This window comes from Solea solea, chromosome 1 (genome assembly GCF_958295425.1).
Source record: "Solea solea chromosome 1, fSolSol10.1, whole genome shotgun sequence".
Taxonomy (NCBI): domain Eukaryota; kingdom Metazoa; phylum Chordata; class Actinopteri; order Pleuronectiformes; family Soleidae; genus Solea; species Solea solea.
Window position 1 is genome coordinate 27,986,792 of NC_081134.1, and position 21,798 is coordinate 28,008,589.

Sequence of the window (21,798 nt, forward strand, 5' to 3'; positions counted from 1 at the left end):
GTTCTACACCATCAGTGTGAAATAAAATTAAATGTACATTTTGTTGTCTTTTTAGAATCTTATCTAGATTAGTTTGTATGCAGAAAAAATACCATAAAAAAATGAGAAAGGAGCCAACACGATATACATAAAAAATATATGACCACAAAAGTAGAACCCCCCTCAAAAAAAGATCAGATCATATTTATACGAAAAGGCCAAATTCTGAGTTTTGTATAAAATATATTGTAATAATAATAACAATAATAATAATAATGATAATAATAATAAACATGTATTGATGATAAAAGGTTTTTTTAAAAAGCTGGTTCTAAGAGGATTAGGGCCACATGTGAATATTTTTTTGGAAACTAAATTTTAAAAAAAATTGATAAGCAAGAACAAATGTTAGCGTTTAGACATTTTGAGAGAGAAAATTCAGAAAAAAGTCAGAAATCTGTCTTTTTCCCTCCTTATTCAAACTTTATTTTCTCAGAATTGAGATTTTTTCCTCAGAAATCTAACATTTTTCCTCTGAATTCTGACCTTTTCAATGTTTTTTTAATTCCCCCCCCCCCCCCCCCGAAAAACCACATGTGATCCTAATCCCCTTCCGTACAGATCAAATGAATGAGATGAATGCAAAAACCAAACAATACAAAGAGTAATTTTATGAACAAACAACGTGAGGTAATTCTTTGTCCCACCAGCAGAGGTCCTTTTTTCAGAGGCAGGGAAGCTGCCGCACAATGATGATGATGAGGCTGATGATTTTTTTTTAAATGGAAAAAATACGACAAAAATGCACTTAAATCATTACATACAAACACAACACAGATAAGCACCCCAGCTCTCTCTCTCTCTCTCTCTCTCATGCATATTGAAAGATGTCATATTAGGTGACTGAGACACGTCAGTGCGCGTGCGCTGTAATTGTTTTGTTCCGCCATGATTGTAGTTCTCCCGGAGACGCCATTCTGTGACGCTCATGCTGCGTTCATGGGAACTCGGTGAGCTCCGAGTTTTCTCCACAGAGTCTCCTTATTGAACTGCAGTTACATGTGGATTTTATGAGTCGTCATCAAGAAATTCTTATCTGAATTTGATGCTGATTTTTATTGGTTATTACTGGTTCATTATTTTATTATTTGTCTCGTGTAACATAACATTTTTAGTTTGTGTAATCTGTACATATATAAAAATGTATTCATATACATATATTTTGATGGCTTGAATATAACTTAATTGCTGAAATTATAAACAAAGTTGTAAAGTGTTTTCAAAGGATTCTTTTTTTCCCGCTGTACTTGCATGCGCGTGTGCAGCCTTTGTTTTTCAAAGTACTTTTCTGACGGTCCTTGAACGCGTCATGATTCGGTGGCTGCTCAGTTGATCTTTGTGCGAGCGAAGCGCAGCGGTCGCAGTTAGCAACAAGGCGAGCAAACACGCACAGGGAACCACGTCCAGTGCGGCGGAGGAGACCGCGTTTCAAGCCGGAAAACACCGCCCACACGCCGAGGACACAGCGACAGCGACGGCCCTGACAATGGTAAGACTCGGCGGTGACGGGGTTTTTACGGAGCCCCGAGCGAAGGCTGGCGGCGCTCATCAGCTAACTGGCTAATGCTAACGGGCTAGCGGACTGTTTTCCTGACTCATTATTGAGCAGCTAAGGCTGCCATTTTACACCCGCGACACGGACTCTCAAGTCCCCGCTGTCCTCAACCGTTACCCCGGCGGATTATGTCTCAGTGTTAAATATAGTTCACGCAACTGTTTCTTGTCAAAAGGATTATTAAACACGGTCCACACACACGGAGCGTGAGTTTGATCCGGAGCCAGACTCCTCAGCGCCTCCTGACGAGCTAACAGGCTAATTTAGCCCAGAAGGTAATGCTAACACTAGCTAACAGTGTTGCGTAGCAGGCTGTGGTTCACATTCACTGCGCAGCGTCACGAAACCTCCATAAATGACGTTAATACACATGTTTATGTATGTGACGCGGTTTGTTAAAGCTGTCAACCGAGGGGGCGTCAGCTCGGCTCGGGTTTACAGCGGACTGGTCGGCCCTGGCTGGAGTGAAGGATGGTGATTTGGACCTGACACGGGGCTCAAACACTCTCTCTCCCGGGACATGGAGAGAAGACCAGGGGCGAAAATCGTTGTGAACCATTCTTAAGGCCTGGAGATGTTCATGTGGCTTTGTTTTCTTGTTAAGATTTGATTTCTGTTTCCTTTGATTCATTACAGCTGAATATTGGTGATGACTGACTGGCTCTGATTGATTTTTTTCTGGGGAAATCATTGTTGACATTTTTGATGTTCATTATAGATGTCCAGTTGACAGTTCACAGTGTTCTGTCTTCTGAACTTAAACTGAATACATATTGCTACTTAAAGACACTTCTGTTGTCATTTATTATCTGTTGTAGTTTGTTGGTGAGTTTTGTCACGTTTTAGTTTCCTGTGATTGCTTGGGTTTGAAGGAAATAAGAATTTCGGGATCAAAGAATCTCAGGGTTTCCATGTTATGATTCATGTAGGAAAAAAATATACATTTAATTGTTCATTGAGGACCCTACAATACAGCAACAGGATGTGACTTTATCTTCTGCTACATAACGCTAAGACGATAGTTTAGGTTTTTTAAAGTTTGCTTCTCCAGAACCAGCCTGAGAGACAGACGCTGGTTCACTGTGAAAACACTGTCTCACGGTTAGACAGACTTTTCCAAGGGGAAACTGAATTTTGTAAACCACTCACCCTCTCACACCAAAGTTCATAGAGAAAGTCAGTGATTTTAGCTTGTGTATTTCAAGCACAGAATTTGTAAATAACACAATAGAACTTAGTGATGGAGGCAGCAGTGGATCAACAACTCAAACTTCAGTTTACTGTTGGAAAAGTCTGTCTCACAGTGAGATATTGCAGGATTAAGTTGGTTTGAGTTTTATTAGATGAGGTGTTTGTTAGGTGGTTAAATGTTTCTGGTGCTCCCTCTGGCTGCCAGCGTCTGTGACCACTTCTCTTGTGATGTGTACACATCTTGGCACACGTGCGACAGCTCGCACTGATGCAGAGTTTGCGTTCTGTGCTCAACATCACAACACGATGCATGGCATTTCAGTGTAACAGGCTTTGTGTATGTGTGTGTGTGTGTGTGTGTGAGAGACATGACTGCAGCTCTGCAGGCCAGCAGAAGGTAAATACAAGTGCAGAAACTGATCTGATCATAACCGAGACAGAGAGAACCTTAATCCTCATCATTGTTCATGAAACTGACAAGTTTGTCAGAAAGAACACTTGGATGGAAATGATTCAGCCTCTGTATGATTAGTTTTTAATAATTTTTGTAATTTAATGATTTTAGTCTCTAACTTTTTATATTTCAGTTTATTTCTTGGTCATGCGCAGTAGTTTAGGCTGGTACTTGTTGATTATAAATCTAATTGCCATTTCTCTAAATATATTATCTGGTCTCTTTTGTTATAAAAGGAAAACAGAATGTTTTAGGTTGTTTGTACACTAGAGGTGTGTTTTTTATGTCCAATAATTTAATGCTATATTTTACTTTTTCTGCCATCTACATGTTACAGATTTTCTGTTTTTCCCCTCCTCCATCTGATCAAATAACATATAAAACAAATAAGATTACTTACTTACATAAACTGAGTTTTATCTCCACAAGTGAGTGTAGAAGTATAAAAAATGTGTAAACTCATTCAGCTGATGATTAAATGCAGATTGTTGTTAAATGGCAAAAATCGGCTGAGCAGATTTGTGAATGTTTTGGTCCAATCGATGAATCGATCCATAGACATGATGAACTTAATCATTTGATGCTGCAGGAGCTGAAACAATGAGTAATTTACCTGTAAGTTATTTGGTTTAAATCTCTCATCTGTGGGTTTAATTCATTTTCTTTGTAGTGTTTATGTTTGGTTACAGGTAAACACACAAGCAGTGAAATTTAGTGCAAACCATTTGGTGCAGCATTATTTTTGTGATAGATTTGAAGTAGTTTGAGCCACAGGCGCCTGGTCAGAGCGACCCCATCTGACCCGTCCAGGTCCGACTGTTTGACATGTACAAGGTGTTTTGTAGTGATGGAAGAGGCAGGGAGGGAGGGAGGGCGGGCAGTGATGGTGAAGTCGAGGCAGAGGAGATTGTGATGGGTCTGTGCTGCTTGGCTGCTTTTGTGAATGCTGAGCAGAGCAACAGAGAATCAGAAGCTGCTAACGCTAATGAAACGTCCTCCCTCCCTGCATCTCACACACACACACGCAGAGCTCACCTGCACGCAAGATAATCTTCATCTCAGTCTTGGAGTTTGATGTTTGCGTTTACATCAACAAAACTTTAGAGGGATTTAAGGAAGGAAATCCCAGTCATTTATGTTTTTGCCTCTGAGGAAAGAGCAGGTTCCCCCACTCTATCTTTCACTCTCTCTCTCTTTGTTTGTGTTTGTTTTGTTGTGGTTTGCATTCTTTGTGTTGTTCAAAATTAGGTTATGAGGTTGTTCAGTCTGGCCAGGAGGACACACAGTGACCAGGATAATCTGATTTACTGGGCAACATATGTTGCTCTCCGTCGTTCTTCCTCCTCTTGCCTCTTCCCCTCTCTCTCTCCCTCTCTCTCTCTCTCTCTCACAAACAAACACTCATCTCTTGGTCATGAGTTGTTGTAGTAACTTACATAAAAAATGTCCTTATCACGATTATCTGGACCAAATCTATACGTATAATTAACTTAGTGGAGAAGTGAGAACTTAAAAAAAGCAATCACACAACCTCGGGTTGCAACTACCAAGTTTATCTACGACCCTTTTCATAATTGATTCATTAGTTTATTAGCCTTTTACTTCCCATTATGAATTTTATTTTGGGATTTGTTTCTGACAGTGTAGGTTCTTCTATTTAAGTGCTTTGGTTGTGTAATTCAGTGCTTCCGAAACACTGGGTTGGGGACCCACAGATGGGCCGCAGGAAATGTTTTTGGGGTCCCCAAAGAAGTTTGCAGAAATGTACGATTTTTTTGTGCAAGTGATTTCAATAACATGCATAAAAAGAAGTTTTTATTAGTTTATATTTAGATTCTTTGCTTCACTTAAAATCAGTTGAAATGTTTTAACCTTTTCGTCTTAAATAAAGATTACATTGGTTTTGCAGAATGACTCAGAGTTGACGGCCTGGTTGTTATAGTCTGTGTACACGTGTGTGTGTATATACTGTATCTTAGTGGTTCCCTGAAATGATTTGAACCTTTGAACTTTGCTGCCACCTTTGTTGATGACGGGGTCAACACCGGATTCCTGTTTCACAACAGATTCCTGTTTCCCAATAAACATTCCATCAGCCTATGTCGCATGTCATCACACACACTGATCCCATGCTGCTGCTGTGAAGGGCACCTTTTCTTCCCTGGTAGTGGAAACAGACACACACTCTTGCTTCTGTGTAGTCGAGTTGCTAGCTTGGTGGTGGTATTGTCTGCCCCAGTTGCCATGGCAACTGTTGGAGCACCTCAGGTGGAGGTAGACGCTGCCTTTCTGGAGTGGAGCAGGGATGTGTTGTTTGTGCTGGAGAGGAGGCTGAAGCCACCTCTCTGGAGCGCAGGTGGCTTCAGCCGTGTTGTCGCTGGACAGACGGTGCAAACTGCGCATGAGCGCCCGCTTCTGAGCGAGTGCCGTTCAGGTGCTGCTGCTTCTCCGGGAAATGAGCAGTATCACTGTGAGTTTTTCGGTAATCAGTTGCGGTAATCAATCACGGTTTTAACGATAATTAAAATTTGAAACGGTAGTACTAACCGTCGGGAATTTTACCGTGGTTTATCGTCATACCGGTAATCGTTACATCCCTAGGACTGTGTGACGTGTTGAACATTCAGAGGTGAAGCAGTGATGGTGGCAGGAGGCTGCAGTGCTGTGGTCAGTCTGGGGGACAGCAGCAGCAGTGGTGGGAAGAAGATGGGAGGGATTGATGGTGGAGAGGAAGACAGGTTTTTAGTGAGTGATGAAGGTGTGACCCTTGTGTTGCCTGCACTTTACTGCCGTGTCGTGGCTTCTCCTCCATCTCGCCCGTTTTTCTCTGGGAACAGAGGAAATGTTCTCTGAAAAACAAGTTTCCCACTCATTTATTTATGTCTTTTACATTTGAGGCACCAGGAGAATATTGTCGCCACTTTTTTTTTTAGGAACTTCAGCAAAGCCTGAAGTTATTTATCAAGCAAAACAATCAAAACAACAAAAGCTGCTTCTTTTTATATGATTGTAAAGTGAATATTTTGGTCATGCTAATGTTTTTCATTGTTTTTTTAAAAACCTTTTTCTGTTTGTGGCAGTTGGCCACCTTAAATCCAATTTAAGCAATAGAAATGTGGCCATTTACTGCTTTATATGTGGTGAAAGGTACATGATATGTATATGTTTTGTTTACTGCAAAAATAATAATTTTTGCAGTTGTTTGGCCTCTCTTCTAAGCACCTACTTGTATGAAACGTGTCACTGCTCATATTTGTTCTATTTTTACGCTTCATTTTCATTTTGGGTGATTTTTGTAATTTGAATCAACTGCAACTAATGATTCTTAATCAGTAGATCACTTTCGCAATAAATCAAGTAGCTGTAAAAGTGAGAAAGTGTGAGAAAATTTAAGTGTTGATTGTTGTTTCCCAAACCTGGAAATGATGATGTTCTTAAATGTCTTGTTTTTGTCCACATACTAAAAATGATTGAGTTTTAATGATTTCTTTATGTGGAGCAAAGAAACCAGAAAATATTCACATTTAAGAAGCTGAAAAATATGCGGGGTCTACAGCGAGTTGAACTGAGAGGAGAGGCTTCAAGATGCGTTCAAGAGCTAGTAAAAATGTCATCCTATTTACAAACACAGCTGCTGCTGCCACCCTGTGGCACAAACTAGGTGTAGGAAGATTTGTTCTTAGGAATGTGTCGTCTCACAGAAACTGACCGGCTAATAATCGAACTGCGTTCATAAGAAAATTCACACGTCCCGCACGGATATCTAAACATTGTATCGCGTTTTTACAAGCCTGCAGATTTGCTCCGTTGTTCAGTGACCTCATTTCACTTCTGTGTTATCTGTGTTCATACATGGCGTCTCTGTGGCAGCGGCGGTGACCAACACACGCGTCCCATGTCCCACATCTTTGGTCCTAATAGCAGTGAACGACGTCCAGAGAGGGACGAGCGCTGGCTGCCTGCTCCTTCTAAATATAGCTGCGCTGCCTACATGTACGCAGCACTTTCTACCCAAACACCTCCTGTCTTCTGTCTCTCTGCTGCTGCTTTTAACCAGAGGACAAAAATACATGTAGTTATTTTTGATCATTGCTCTAATGATCTGCATCGGTGGCAAATTAGAATTCTTGCGGGCGCTGTTTTATTGGAAACAGTTCCCAGAGAGAGGAACTCTCAAAATGCAACCCTGGTGTTTTCTTGTACACTACTTTGTGAAAACGCTGAAGTCATAGTGCCACATTGTGATGTATACATAAAGATTTATTTGACGCCTCATACAGGACTGACGCATGTACTACGGCGTTTAGTTGTTTCGTGAAACGTTGCCGTGTTTATGAAAGAAAAAAAGACTTTGGTTTGAGTGTTTTATAATTTTGATTTCTGAGCTTTTTAAATATGAATAATTTTGAATATATAACAATGAAAACATTAAAACTGTACAATTTTGGTTTGTGGACGTCATCATTTCCAGGTGACAGATTAAGTATGAGAATGAGAGAATCATTAGTTGAAGCCTTAAAAGATTATTGCTGCATTCATCGTCGATGCCGAATTCTAATTTTACTTTGAATAACCAGTTCTTACTTGGTTGTTTTGATGGATTTGGTTTAAAAAAAAAATATCGCTGAGTCATCAACACAGCCTGCTTCTGTTTCGTCGACTCTTGACTAAAAAGCTGGGGAAAATCCTGCAAACAAGTTTGGGGACCCAAAAAAAATCTGCGACCCCTCTGTCTCTCAACCCAGTGTTTGGGAACCTCTGTTTTACATGTTCCATGAAGCGTGGTGAATCCCTGAGGACCAGGATTGAGAAACTCTGGATTATGGAGAATTTTGTAGTTCATTTTTCAGTCGTTTTGTTGGATTTGGTGTAAATAAAAATAGCTCAGTCATCAACACATCATGCTTCTGTTTAGTCAAGGAAAAAGGGGACAATGCAGCACAGAATGTTTGTGTCAGTTGACTCACTGTTTCATGTCCGGGTTTTGAATGATCAGTGTCTGAATGCAGCTTCTCATAATGTCAGTGTCACATGAAACCAACACAAAATGTCTTTTCTGCATTTCTTGGCTTGTAATTGGAGGGTCGCTGGTTCAAGTCTCCACCAGGTCAAAAGGGCTGGGGTACCCCTGAGCAAGGTACCCAACCCCCATTGCTCCCTGGTCGCTACTCAGTGTGGCTGCCCACTGCTCCTAATTCTAGGATGGGTCAAATGCAGAGAAATAATTTCCCTAAGGGGGTTAATAAAGTATAAGATTTAGGTTTAATCCACTGCACGTGTGTGTGTGTTTTTCCCGTCTCCTCCTGTGGCGCCGTGCTGGTGCTGTGTTTATGGACCTTCTCCTCGTGCACAGACGGCTTATGATCAGGTTACAGCAGCACTTGTCATTTTGGCCTCCTGAGTCATCATTAGTGTCTGTGATAGAATCACATTCATGACCTGACCTCTATCCGTCAGTCAGTTCTCTGTTTCTGTTTGGTTTCTATTTTACTAATACAGATAAATAAATGTTTGTTTGCATTTGTGCTCATCTTTGACAACTTTGAGATGCCAATTATTTGTTGTTAGAATTGTTACAAGAAACATTACTGATTTGATTCAATACACTGTAAATACACTCAAATAAAATATAATCTGTTAATGATCTGTATTACATCATCTTAAAGGGGACATATTATGCAAAATCAACTTTTTGACCATTTCTATACTTATATTTGGGACTCTGGAGGCCCTACCAGTCGCCAAAGTGTTGAAAAAAATGGTCATAACTGACCATTCTGACACGTCCTAATTAAAAATATTTGTTCAGTATGTCCTCCATGACCGGAGCACAGACTCAATCTGATGCAGTCACATACAGCGGCAGTTTATGCAGCTCCATTAAGCAAATAAATCATTTGTTTAATTTAATTTAATTTAATTTAATTTAATTTAATTAAAAAGTGAGTCATTGGTTATCGGACAAAAACGAAGACATCGTTTCCAGGTATGACAAACCCGGATCAACATTTTTTATGGACCAAACAGTTACTCGATTAATCAGGAAAATAAACAACAGATTAATCAGGAAAATAATCAACAGATTAATCAATTATGAAAATAATCGTTTGTTGCAGCTACGAAGTCATTTGTGTCCTAATTTACATTTGAGTCAAATGTCTAAAAATGGTCTGATGAGAAACTTGGCAGTCAGAGAAAACGGCTCTGTGTTGAAGGAAGTCATTGAGGCTCTGAACTGGACTAATCTGTCATTAACTGAGTTCACGTCAGAGTGTGGTCAGCAGCAGCAGCAGCAGAGTGTCTGTGGGGTTACAGGGTCAGAGCCAGGTGTCCACACACAAACCCATGATCGTTCCTGTGGGTTTGAAGTCAACTCTGAGGGTTTTTAATCACAGTCTGTGTTTCTCTTCTCCTCTCAGGTCATCTGGTGAGGACTGCCAAAGCTTTTAGGTGGAGGAGTGGCAGACAGCGCCACCCTGGTGTGCAGAGTGGGACTGCATCTCGTCTCACATCCCAAACAAAGCAGCTTCCAGACGAGCCACCGCCTGCCAGATGGACGTCAGACTGTAAGGGCAGAGCGAGTGACGGACCAACACCATCTGAGGAGAGGAGCCAGGGGGGGAGAACGCTCGCAGGAGCAGGACCGGGAGGGCACTGAGGGAGAGGAGAGGACGCAGAGAGGGGCTCCACAATGTCGTCAAACCGGACCCAGAACCCACACGGACTGAAACAGATTGGCCTGGACCAGATATGGGATGACCTGCGGGCTGGAATCCAGCAGGTGTACACACGGCAGAGCATGGCTAAGTCACGCTACATGGAACTCTACACGTATCCTGTGACAACACCGTGTGACATCACCGTGTGCTGATGTGGTCTGGTGTGGACTGGTGTGGAGGCTTCACACGTGTGTCTCTTCATTTTTACAATAAAATCATTGGCAGCCATCTTGATAAATCATAAAAATAACTTTTTCGAAGCTGTTGAAGTGAATTTATTTTGGGATTTGGCCTTTAATTAAATACACAGGCATATAAATATGTCATATTATTAGTCATTTAGCTTATTTATCCTAAAATGTCATTATCTCACATCAAGGCTCAATTTAAATGAACTCAGACCAGTCTTTTATTTTAAAATCACCTTTTTATTTCAAAAAAATATCAAAGAAACTAGAAAATATTCACATTTAAGAAGCTGAAAAATCAGGCGTGATCTCCAGCGAGTTGAGCTCAGAAGAGAGACTTCAAGATGTGTCCAAGAGACCTCATAAAAATGTCATCTCTTCTACAATCACACTTGCTGCTGCCACCATACCTTTTACTTTCACACGTAAATACGTGAAATTAATTGGTGTTTCCACAGGATTTGTTTTTAAAGATAAAGACAAAAATTAACCCTGTGTTAATACATAGATTAATTTTATCATATTTTTAAACAACATAGTCTGAGGAATGATTTTCAACTTTTGGAAGCAGTCGACCACAAAATATTGTTCAATTAAAGTTCATGTTCATGTTCAGGTTTGTGGTTTGTTTATGAAACACTCTTAATCTATCAAATTTAGTCCTCATTTAAAAAAAGAAAGCCAGAGTGTGTCGCTACACTAATACGAAAATGTAAAATGATTTGCTGTCTGTTTCTCAGTGCACCGCCCATCATGTGTCATGTGACTGGATTCTTCACTAATGGCATTTAAAACGACAAACTTAAAAATTTAAGTGCAACCAGGATTTACAGATGCACAAACAGCGAGGATTTCCTGTGTTTTGGGGGGCGGAGCATGGACAGGAGGATTCGGGATTAGCCTGTTTTTGCTCACTTTTCCACTCTTGCCATTGTCAAAAAAGTTATGAAATCTTGTCCCGACACCAAAACATAACTTGCATTATTACAGATGGGAGCTTCAATCTTTGCTGCTGCTGTTGTTGTTGTTTACTTCCTTAACCTTTTCCCCCCCTCAGACATGTATATAATTATTGTACCAGTGTCCATCAGTCCAGCCAGGGCCGCGGCTCGGTGCCGCCAGCCAAACCCTCCAAAAAGTCCACCACTCCAGGAGGGGCTCAGTTTGTCGGCCTGGAGCTCTACAAACGCCTCAAAGAGTTCCTGAAGAACTATCTGACCAGCCTGCTGAAGGTGGTGCCTCCACCTGCACGGCCTTACACTTTTTTACACATCCAACCCACGGCTGACACTCTTCTCGTTTGTTTGTTCTCAGGATGGTGAGGATTTAATGGACGAGTGCGTCCTCAAGTTTTACACCCAGCAGTGGGAGGATTACCGTTTCTCCAGTAAGGTCCTCAACGGGATCTGCGCCTACCTCAACCGCCACTGGGTCAGACGAGAGTGCGACGAGGGACGCAAGGGCATTTACGAGATTTACTCTGTGAGTCACACTTTTAGATTTGAGGTGTAATGTTGGGACTAATCTGTAAGTGAAAGGTGTTTGTTATTTCAAACGTATACACACAAAAATCTCTACTAAAAAGTTGGCAAAATTCTGCAATTTTGTTTGGGGACCCTAAAAAAAATCTCCTGCGACCCATCTCTGGGTCCCAACCCATATGTTACCCCTGCTCCAACACATAAATGAGCATGTAAAACATGAGGCGCAGTGGATCACTCAGGATAGGGCTGGGGGATATGGACTAAAATTCTTATCTCGATATTTTTTAGCTGAATGGCGATACTCCATATATATCTGGATATTTTTTCCTGTGATGTTATTTGGGTTTCCCCCAAAGCATTATAGCATATTAGATCAAATGTTTTCCAGAGGCAAACCCTTTAAAAAAAATATACAAACAGTCACATGCCAAATGTCAGAGGTCACTGCAAAAAAAGTCTGCCCCAATCTTGTGGGTGTGCGACGGCGCACCGTCGTAACGTGGCTCAAGCACTTTCAGCATGTGTTTAAAGCCCTCGTTTTGCACAACCGAATATGGCCTCATGTCTGCACCTATAAACACACCAATAGCGTTTGTGATGTCTGATTTTGCAACAAGGGGCTGCTTAAATGCCGTGGTGATAAGCGGTTGTTGAGCAGCCTTCGTTTTCACTCCTGTCGGTGAAACACCGGGTTGATGTTGCTTCAAATGCGTGGCCATGCTTGATGTGTTTTCACTGTCATATGGCTTTCTTGTGCCACAGTGCCTACACACCACGGTTTTTATCCACTAACCTCTTTCCTTTCCTGCTCCCATAAAGGGGATTTAAATGACGCGGGGCGTTCAAGCTCCTCCGTTCCTCCGCTCGCCATGACCACGCTGTGTGGGTGCACAACTTTTTTTTTTCATAAATCAATCCGGGGATTACGTGTGTGCCGAACCGAAGATATTGATCCGAACGGATCACGGATCAATGATGATACGTTGCACCACTAATACAATTACAATTTTAACAGAAATAAAAATGTACTTAATAAAATAGGAACAAACCTGACTAATAAAATAAAAATTGTATCTGTGAAAATGAATGCTTAATTGGGTTTGAACAATTTTCTCAATTATTTCACATAGATATTTCACACAGCTTGTTGATATGATAATTAAATAATGTCTTATATTTTATTATCAATATTTACAACTTCAGGCTTCCATATGTCCAAAGGTGACTGACAGTAACGGAATATAAGTCAAAACAATATCATGTGTGAACTATGAACTAGCTAGCTCCCGCCTCCTCAGCACGAGCTGAACGATAAATCTAACACACCAAGAGAGGCGGGACTTAAGGCGTAACAGCCAATCATCAGCCGGTCACACTCAAAGACGGTGTCATGTTTGAGGCAACAACAGGAGAGGGAGGTAGAGAGGAGAGGGAGAGGAGGCAGCCGCAGCGAGCGCAGGAACGGAGCGACTGTAGTGAGGCGTGTGTGCAAAACTGAGGAAAAACTGCAGAAAAAAACCCTCTCACTGCGAAAAGCGTGGGTGTTAAAACACCCAACTCCCCCACGAGTGCCACACCCCGGGTGTGTGTGTGTGGGGGGGGACGTGGGGAGAGGAGAAATAGGTGCGAACTTGCGGCTCATGTATTGTCATTTTAACGCAAAATGAACTATATCGATACAAACGATATTGTCCCGTGTTATATCTCGTTTCGAAATATATTGATATATATTAAAATGTCGAGATATCGCCCAGCCCTAACTCAGGACCAGGACTGAGAAAACTCTGGGTGAATTTACAGAGTAAATTATTCATATTTCAATAACAAGAAAAAGAAATGTCCTGTCTGTGAGGCTGCAGACGGTGTGAGCACTGACACCACTGGTCCACGCCAGCTGCAGTCAGCCCGGGCTCCTCGCCCTCAGCCTCCTGCTCCTCTACCGTCCTCCACTGCTCCTCGCTGTATTGAGGCTCATGCGGGTAGCCGCGAGTATCGGACTCCACCACCAGATCTTCAAATTCCTCTTCTGCAGTATCGTTTTGAAAACTCCCTTCTGCCGTTGTTTTTACCACTTACTCTGCAAGAGCCGGTCAGCGTATTTTTATCAAAGATGGCGGACACTGTGTTTACGTTCCCGGAATGCGGTCTCGTCCCCCTATTGGTGGGTCTAAAAAGTGCAGAAATGGTCGCTGTAGTTTCAAACCTTGAACCGATTCACGTTATTTGACTGGCGTAGGGCAACATAAGAAAGGGATTTAGAAAGATTTTTTACAACTTAGGGAGGGAAAAAAATACTACTACTCAATGCCAAGCAATGCCAAGCCACATGCAAATCAGTGAAGTATTCCTTTAACTTTATATATGAGTTCAAGTTTAACGAAAGTATTTGTTATGCTTTATTTGCTTGTTTTGAACAAAAAAAATCTGAAACCTTGAAAGGTTAATTTCTGTGTGTTTTTACTGCCATTTTAAGAGTTCTCACAAATCTTTTTTAGAATATTGTTAAATTAAAAACACATTTTTCAGTTGTTATGGATAAATAAACACGGACAAAAATATATTTGTACAGCATTGTTGCCATTGCTGCTATTGATCAGAAGGAGATGAGGTTAATCACAGAAATGCAGTGTAAAAGTGTTTGTTTTTCTTATTAAATCCTTTCTTCTTCTGCTGCTGTTTCCTGTTCAGCTGGCTCTGGTTACCTGGAGGGAGTGTTTATTCCGACCCCTCAACAAACAGGTGTGTGTGAGGCTTTCTGGAACAAAATTAAGTCTGTGTCACAACAACAACAACACTTCCTCCTCCTCCTGTGTTTAGGTAACAAACGCGGTGCTGAAACTGATCGAGAGGGAAAGGAACGGTGAGACCATCAACACCAGACTGATCAGCGGCGTCGTCCAGTCGTACGGTAAGTCACGTTATATTAACACCCAACTTAATATGTGGATATTATGTGTATTCATGACACAACACTTTGGATATCGTGTCATGTTGACTTTTCCTAAAACTGAATATTATAAATAAATATGGACCGTATCAGTATCGGAGCGAATTTCAGACATAAAAATGTCAATAAAAAACAGGCAGCAGCATTTTAGCTGAGTCATATTGTGGACGGTTTAAGGGAGAAGATTGTTTATGTCTTTGACAAACGTGTTGACAACAGCAACAGCAAAGTTAGCGGTGCCACTGATGCTGGCGCCGCGGCAGACTCGCTGCTTGGGCCCGGTGCTTCTGCCATGGTGAGTGTGTTGTCTTGTGTTTGTGACTGTAAGCTGTGCGCGCGTCTGGGTGAGACAGAACTTTAGCTAACAGACGGGCGGACCCAGTGTGCGGAAACAGCCTATCATATCCCCGAACGTCACCAGTAACAGGCAAACAGCCAATCATTCAGCAGCTGTTACGTTATGTTAGGTTGCAGTAGTTGCATTGTGGGTTTGTTTACAAGGGAGTAGCATGCAGTGAAAAGCCGGGAGGCTATGTAGCGGAAACTGGCACCGGTAGTATAGTAATCCACGGTAGTACCGTTGTGTAGAATTTCTAGTATAGTAGGAAATGTTATGATTTGGCACCACAGGGTATCGTGGGTATCGTGCAACTCTAGTATTTACAGTGTATTTTAAATAAAATCAAAGTTATCATGAAGAGGAAAAAGTCCAAACAAAGTCCTAAGACAGAAAAAACAGACGACAACGCTGAAGATTAGAGAACTTGGATGGTCCCTGGTTTAACTTGAAAGAACCATGATGGTCATTTTCTGGCTCGTTTATCTTTAAACGTGTTTGTTTGTCCCGCTGCAGTGGAGCTGGGTCTGAACGAGGAGGACGCCTTCGCCAAAGGTCCCACGCTGTCTGTCTACAAAGAGTACTTTGAGTGTCAGTTCCTCACCGACACGGAACGTTTCTACACGCGTGAGAGCACAGAGTTTCTGCAGCAGAACCCAGTCACTGAGTACATGAAGAAGGTGGGCGGGCACTCGTCTCTGATGGGAAGAATGAACGTATAAATGGAGCGGGGAAAAGTCTGAAGTGTGTTTTGTTATGTTTTCCTCCACAGGCGGAGGCTCGGCTGCTGGAGGAGCAGAGGCGTGTTCAGGTTTATCTCCACGAGTCCACTCAGGACGAGCTGGCCCGCAAGTGTGAGCAGGTTCTCATAGAGAAACACCTGGAGATCTTCCACACTGAGTTCCAGAACCTTCTGGACGCCGACAAGAATGAAGGTAAAGCTGCAGTTTGATTCTTTCATTTTTCACAGCTTTATCCTCCATGTGAGGGTCATGAGTCCGGTTCACCCTCTGCATGTTTTTTGGACCCAGATATTCATGATGTGAGGCAACCGTGTTAGCCACTACTCCACCACGTGGACCCTGAGAAGATAAGTATAAACGTCAGATCTTAACTTCTCCTCCATCTCATCTTAGATCTGGGCCGCATGTACAACCTGGTGTCGCGGATCACAGACGGTCTTGGCGAACTGAAGAAGCTTCTGGAGACTCACATCCACAACCAGGGCCTGGCTGCCATCGAGAAGTGTGGAGAGGCTGCACTCAACGTACGGACCACTGACTCTGTCCTGACTCCACGTCTGACTGCTTTAAACACACACAGTACATTTGTGGCCAAAAGTTCTGAGAATGACACAAATATTACATTTTCACAGGGTCTGCTGCTTCAGGGTTTTTAGGTGTTCTTGTCAGATGTTTCTATGGTATACTGAAATATAATTACAAGCATTTCATAAGTATCAAAAGCTTTTATTGACAATTACACTGAGTTCATGCAACAAGTCAATATTTGCAGTGTTGGCCCTTCTTTTTCAAGACCTCTGCAATTCTCCCTGGCATGCTGTCACTCAACTTCTGGACCAAATCCTGACTGATGGCAGTCCATTCTTGCATAATCAATACTTGGAGTTTGTCAGAATTTGTGGGTTTTTGTTTGTCCACCCGCCTCTTGAGGATTGACCACAAGTTGTCAATGGGAAGTTTCCTGGCCAAAACCTTTATGTTTTGTTCCCCGAGCCATTTAGTTTTGCTTTATGGCAAGGTGCTCCATCATGCTGGAAAAGGCATTGTTCATCACCAAACTGCTCTCGGATGGTTGGGAGAAGTTGCTCTCGGAGGACGTTCTGGTACCATTCTTTATTCATAGCTGTGTTTTTAGGCAAGATTGTAAGAGAGCCCACACCCATGACTGAGAAGCAACCCCACACATGAATGGTCTCAGGATGCTTTACTGTTGGCATGAGACAGGACTGATGGTAGCGCTCACCTCGTCTTCACTGAACAAGCTTTTTTCCAGATGCCCCAAACAATCTGAAAGGGGATTCATCAGAGAAAATGACTTTACCCCAGTCCTCAGCAGTCAATTCCCTGTACCTTTTGCAGAATATCAGTCTGTCCCTGATTTGTTTTTCTGGAGAGAAGTGGCTTCTTTGCTGCCCTTCTTGACACCAGGCCTTCCTCCAAAAGTCTTCGCCTCACTGTGCGTGCAGATGCACTCACACCTGCCTGCTGCCATTCCTGAGCAAGCTCTGCACTGGTGGTGGCCCGATCCTGCAACTGAAACAACTTTAGGAGACAGTCCTGGCACTTGCTGGACTTTCTTGTGCGTCCTGGAGCCTGTTTGGCAACAATGCAGTGGAAATGTTTTTTTGGGGATAAAGTTCATTTTCAAGGCAAAGAGGGACTTTGCAATTATTTGCAGTTGAGCTGATCATGAAATTTGTGTCATTCTCAAAACTTTTGGCCACGAATGTAGAGTTATAGATGTTATTCCTCGTCTTCCTCTCCCCGCAGGACCCTAAAGTTTACGTGCAGACCACGCTGGACGTCCACAAGAAGTACAACGCCCTGGTCATGTCCGCCTTCAACAACGACGCCGGCTTTGTGGCGGCGCTCGACAAGGTCCGTGATCGCCAGAGAAGCTGAATCACAACAGCTGATACTTCAAAATACTCAATGAAAATTAAATGTCCTTTTGTTGTTGTTGCTGCAGGCGTGCGGTCGATTCATCAACAACAACGCTGTCACCAGGATGGCTCAGTCGTCCAGCAAATCCCCCGAGCTGCTCGCCAGATACTGCGACTCCTTACTCAAGAAGAGGTGAGAGTCACGTGACACGTGTGACCACATTATTCAGCTTCTTAAATGTGAATATTTTCTGGTTTCTTTGCTTCATAAAAGAAAAGAAATCATTCAAACTGAATCATTTTAGTTTGTGGACAAAATCAAGACCTTTGAGAAACATTATTTCCAGAGTTTGATCAACATTTTATGCCCTGGACGATTACTTTATGATGATAATGGATTAGTTCCAGTGTTTTCTTTTGGGATTTTTAAATTTAAATTTGGCCCTGATTGTGGTTTTCTCTCTTTTTAGCTCCAAAAACCCAGAGGAGGCAGAACTGGAGGACACACTCAACCAAGTGGTAAACTTAATACACACAAACTTACCCTAACCTTAACCTTAAGTGCATAACCCTAAACCTGATGACAAAGTGTCCTCACAAAGATATAAATACACGTGTGTTTCATTATCAGATGGTTGTGTTCAAATACATCGAGGACAAGGACGTTTTCCAGAAGTTTTACGCTAAGATGTTAGCCAAGCGCCTGGTCCATCAGAACAGCGCCAGTGACGACGCTGAGGCCAGCATGATTTCCAAACTCAAGGTCTGCCCTCACCTCGTGCCTGTAGCTACGCTTGTTTCCATGGTGACGGCAAAGTGTCTCACTCTGAACCTGTCCCTGTGTCTGCCTGTCTCCCTCCCCCCGCAGCAAGCCTGTGGCTTTGAGTACACGTCCAAACTGCAGAGGATGTTCCAGGACATCGGAGTCAGTAAAGACCTGAACGAGCAGTTTAAGAAGCACCTGACCAACTCTGAGCCTCTGGACTGTGAGTCAACACACAGTACGACAAAACCTTGTCACAGTATGACAAAACCTCGCCACAGTACGACAAAACCTCACCCTGGTACGACAAAACCTCATCGCAGTACCACAAAACCTCGTCACAGTACAACAAAACCTCACCACAGTATGACAAAACCATGTCACAGTACGACAAAACCTCTTCAAAGTACCACAAAATCTCCCCACAGTACGACAAAACCGGCCCACAGTTGTGCAGTTTACTTGTCATACATTGTTAATATGTTGAAAACTAAAAGGTTTTTGTTCGGACGAGGAAAATTAGTAAAAGTTAAAAATATGTTTTTTTGTTTGTCTGCGCTCAGTGTGACTTGTTTAAAATACTTAAAGGTTCTTGTGTGTGTACAGTGGATTTCAGTATCCAGGTCCTGAGCTCTGGGTCTTGGCCTTTCCAGCAGTCCTACACCTTTGCTCTGCCTTCAGAGGTGAGACAGGACATTTATCTCTTCTCTGTGAAGACTTAAAAACATCCGAACCTTCCTGATCTGTGTGTGTGTGTCTGTGCAGTTGGAGCGGAGCTACCAGCGCTTCACGGCGTTCTATGCCAGCAGACACAGTGGCAGGAAGCTGACCTGGCTCTACACCCTGTCCAAAGGAGAACTGGTCACCAACTGCTTCAAGAACAGGTGCCGATGGCAGCAGGGGGCGCTGTGGACGCTTAGTGGAAAAACTTAATTTAGGAAATGACAAATTTAAAAAGGTTTTCGAACCAGCCTGAGACGCAGAGCCACTCAACAAAAGAATAACAGGAAACTGAATTTGTGAACCACTCACTCTCCCACACCAGTCCATAGAGAAAATCAGTGATTTTTGCTTGCGGGGGCACAGGAGCTGCTGGTCTACTGCTGCCTCATTTGGTCACTTTATGTCACTGAGGTAAATCTGAACAAAGGATTTTAAATGCTGAATTGACAAAACAACACATTTGTAGCTAGTGATGGAGGCAGCAGTGGATCATCAACTCCTGTGTGCTGTGATGTTAAAATCACTGATTTTCTCTATGGGGTTTGGTGTGAGAGAGTGAGTAGTTTACAAACTTCAATTTCCTGTTCCATAGACAGAAACTAAAGAATGAATAATAATTTGAATAGTTTGTTGATAATAAATGTGCTTGTCTGTGACTCACCCTGTTGTTGTTGTTGTTGTTTACAGGTACACGCTGCAGGCCTCCACCTTCCAGATGGCCATCCTGCTGCAGTACAACACAGAGGACAGTTACACTGTGCAGCAGCTCACAGACAGCACTCAGATGAAAACCGTGAGTGTTCACTCCTTCATACGTTCATACGTTCACCCGCTGCCTCATTTGTTCACGAATGTTTTGTTTTGTTTGTTTTTCAGGATTTTCTGGTTCAGCTTCTGCAGATTTTATTAAAGTCAAAGCTGCTGGTGAGTAAATCAAACGCCCCCCACCACTCAGCTGTGGCTGTGGCGTCAGAGGTCGTGTTCATGTTTACACGTGTCAGAAACAGAACAGAGAGTTTGTTTGTTCAGTATAATATTGTGTGACAGTGATGTCACCGGTCACGTGACTAGTCTCTCTGACGTCTGTCTGTCAGGTGTTGGAGGACGAGAACGCCAACGTGGACGAGGTGGACTTCAAACCCGACACCGTCATCAAACTCTTCCTCGGATACAAGAAGTGAGTAGAGATGTGTGTTCTGTTGTTTTTGTTGTTTACCAGCTGATGTTTGTTTGTTTGTTTGTGTGTGTGTGTGCAGTAAGAAGCTGAGGGTGAACATCAATGTCCCCATGAAGACGGAGCAGAAACAGGAGCAGGAGACGACTCACAAGAACATCGAGGAGGATCGCAAACTGCTCATTCAGGTGACGTGTGTTTACACACCGTCTTCATGGTTACCAACGTGTGTGTGTGTGTGTGTGTGTTTAATGCTCTGTGTGTGTGTTTACAGGCTGCCATCGTCAGGATCATGAAGATGAGGAAAGTCCTGAAACATCAGCAGCTTCTGGCCGAGGTTCTGAACCAACTGTCATCAAGATTTAAACCTCGAGTCCCCGTCATCAAGGTAACACACACACACACACACGCACACACACACACACACACACACACACACACACAAATCTCGAGTCCCGGTCATCAAGGTAACACACAGTAATACACACACAATCATGTGAAAGAAAGTGTTGTTGATGTGTGTGTGTTGTCTCCCTCTTGTGGACAGAAATGCATTGACATCCTGATAGAGAAGGAGTATCTGGAGCGAGTGGACGGCGAGAAGGACACGTACAGCTACCTGGCCTAGACTCCGCCCCCTTCCTCCTCCTCCTCCTCTTCCTCCCTGTGGCCCCGCCCGGCTCCTCAGTTTTATTTTTATTTGTTCTTCTGTTTCTTTTTGTTTTTTTTGTTTTTTAATGTCTGAGTAAATAAAGTGTGGATCCTCTGAGCGGCGGACATTTTGTGAGTGTGTGTCGCCGCCAATCAAACACGCGACCCGACGACCACCGTCTACCGACGTGGGCGTTAACTTTCTGATCTGCCTCGGAGGAAAACAAGCGCCCCCCCGCTGCTGAGAGGGGGAAGTGCGCCACAGGACTGGAACACTCTTCCATGTCGTCATTATTGTAAATAACCACAGACTCTAAGAGGAAGAAGAAAAAAGAACACACCCTCAAATCTTATTTACATAACGCAAATGTAACGACTTAGCCAATCAGAGGAGAGCCACACACACCCCAACCCCCCCCCCCCCCCCCCAAAAAAGGTTTCTGCATGCTACTGCGCACCCACCGGCGCCATGGTGACGTTTAAAAAGTCTAAATAAAAGTCGAGTCTCTGGGCAGCCGCCGCACGACATGACATCACCGGGCGAGGAGGAATTGGAGGTGGCGAGCTCGGAGCTGCCATGACGCTTCTTTATCCACCGAAAAGGTCGTGTCAGTGTTTGGTGAAAGGTTGCAGGAGTTGGACGTCGCCGCGTTCATCAGCTGACGGTGGACATTTGTATAGTGTGGTTCATTTTCTAAATGTGTGATGAATAAAAACCAGGAAAGATTTTCTGTAAACGCTCCAGACTCTTCATCAGTTACCATGACGACCACGTGACCACAGGTGTTTCCTCAACGAGAGGGAAAACATAATATTTTTAAACAAGTGAAGAAAATAAAAGGTTGTTTAACGTCAAAAAAGTGGTACATTACTCACTAACAAGAAAAGTAAAAAGTTTAACTTCAAACATTTTTAAATTACTTAAAACGAGACGTTACTGCATGTGT

General features: G+C 42.8%; 1 protein-coding gene across 3 annotated transcripts; it reads left to right on the forward strand.

Moving 5' to 3' along the window:
- The first annotated feature begins 1,357 nt into the window (after window positions 1–1,357).
- On the forward strand, window positions 1,358–21,588 carry LOC131458874 (cullin-1). Of its 3 annotated transcripts, none has more exons than XM_058628195.1 (22): window positions 1,358–1,528; window positions 9,659–10,070; window positions 11,204–11,378; window positions 11,461–11,628; window positions 14,319–14,369; window positions 14,448–14,538; window positions 15,431–15,594; window positions 15,687–15,849; window positions 16,051–16,181; window positions 17,428–17,535; window positions 17,627–17,733; window positions 18,011–18,059; window positions 18,172–18,303; window positions 18,409–18,604; window positions 18,910–18,986; window positions 19,069–19,187; window positions 19,714–19,819; window positions 19,903–19,950; window positions 20,121–20,203; window positions 20,283–20,388; window positions 20,475–20,588; window positions 20,748–21,588. In XM_058628195.1, exons 2-22 carry the CDS (start codon window positions 9,931–9,933, stop codon window positions 20,826–20,828), a joined length of 2,409 nt encoding a protein of 802 aa, XP_058484178.1. In that variant the 5' UTR covers window positions 1,358–1,528; window positions 9,659–9,930; the 3' UTR covers window positions 20,829–21,588. The 3 variants fall into 3 exon arrangements, with proteins under 3 accessions (XP_058484178.1, XP_058484191.1, XP_058484184.1); XM_058628208.1 differs by having other exon boundaries at window positions 18,409–18,526; XM_058628201.1 differs by lacking the exon at window positions 1,358–1,528 and adding an exon at window positions 1,626–1,869.
- Window positions 21,589–21,798: the final 210 nt, after the last annotated feature.